Source organism: Chiloscyllium plagiosum, chromosome 45, assembly GCF_004010195.1.
Source record: "Chiloscyllium plagiosum isolate BGI_BamShark_2017 chromosome 45, ASM401019v2, whole genome shotgun sequence".
Lineage (NCBI taxonomy): Eukaryota > Metazoa > Chordata > Chondrichthyes > Orectolobiformes > Hemiscylliidae > Chiloscyllium > Chiloscyllium plagiosum.
The window spans coordinates 6,868,240-6,869,594 of NC_057754.1; the positions used below are offsets into that span (position 1 = coordinate 6,868,240).

At 52.7% G+C, this 1,355-nt stretch overlaps 1 protein-coding gene across 1 annotated transcript in view; it reads right to left on the minus strand.

Moving 5' to 3' along the window:
• Positions 1 to 441: 441 nt before the first annotated feature.
• LOC122543867 overlaps positions 442 to 1,355 on the minus strand; it is a 10,435-nt gene continuing 9,521 nt past the window's right edge. The window contains exon 6 of the mRNA XM_043682722.1: positions 442 to 596. Within this exon, the coding sequence (XP_043538657.1) occupies positions 457 to 596 (140 nt within the window). The 3' untranslated portion in view covers positions 442 to 456. The remainder of the gene's footprint in view (positions 597 to 1,355) is intronic.

Below are 1,355 nucleotides of genomic sequence, written 5' to 3' on the forward strand. Positions count from 1 at the left end.
CCCAGTGTTATACAGTGACAGGCCTGTCCCCACCAGTACTGCACCCCAGTGTTATACAGTGACAGACCTGTCCCCACCAGTACTGTACCCCAGTGTTATACAGTGACAGACTGGATCCCACCAGTACTGTACCCCAGTGTTATACAGAGACAGACTGGATCCCACCAGTACTGTACCCCAGTGTTATACAGTGACAGACCTGTCCCCACCAGTACTGTACCCCCAGTGTTATACAGTGACAGACTGGATCCCACCAGTACTGTACCCCAGTGTTATACAGTGACAGGCCTGTCCCCACCAGTACTGTACCCCAGTGTTATACAGAGACAGACTGGATCCCACCAGTTCTCCCACTGCTTGAGCCTGCGCAGTTGCCCGGCTCAGTTATTCGGACATTAGTCGAACATTGCGTGAGCTTGTGGTTTGAATTGTCGTAGCTGGGGTAGTGTGACATATTTAAAATAAGCGCGTGTCTTTGCCTTCCGGAGTGGGGACGGAGGCGGCACATACCGGGTTGTCTTCCTCAGTCTTTTTTTCCGGCACATTCTCTTTCTCCTGGGCTCTGTCCTCCTGGAGCGACCTCTGCCTCCTCATCTCTGCAGAGCAGAACGAGACCGATCAGACAGAATCCGACCCCATCTGCATTTCCCGCTCGGAGTAGCTGAAATGGTCTGAGAGCCGACGAACAGGGAAAGGGAGCGATGGTAAAGTCAGGGTCTAGTTGCAAAACCGGGAGGTTTCACTGGAGTGGCTGTGGGTGTTTTTCCACAGAAACTGCATTCCACGGTTGACCTGACCGGGGGCTTTAAAACTATGAAAGGTCTTTTTTTTTGTTGTTGGGGTAGATGTGGGAAATACTCTCACTCCGAGGCAATTAGGGATGGGTGCGCTCAGTGACTGAACTTTGATTGAGAGCTCAAATGGAGGCCCTCAACACAGGACCCACTTATAAATCAAGTTGGGAATTTCGGAAAGGTTTCCCTCACTCTGACGGCGGTACAAATGTCGAACTCACTCCCGCTTTGAGGGCTATACAGTGGCTCAGTGGGTTAGTGCTGCTGCCTCAGGGTGCCAGGGACCCAGGTTCGATTCCACCCTCAGGAGAGTGTCTGTGTGGACTTTGCACATTCTCCCGAGTCTGCGTGGGGTTTCCTCCGGATGCTCCGGTTTCCTCTCTCAGTTCAAAGATGTGCAGGTTAGGGTGGATTGGCCGTGCAAAATTGTCCCATAGTGTCCAGGGATGTGCAGGTTAGGGTGGATTGGCCGTGCAAAATTGTCCCATAGTGCCCAGGGATGTGCAGGTTAGGGTGGATTGGCCGTGCTAAATTGTCCCATCGTGCCCAGGGATGTGCAGG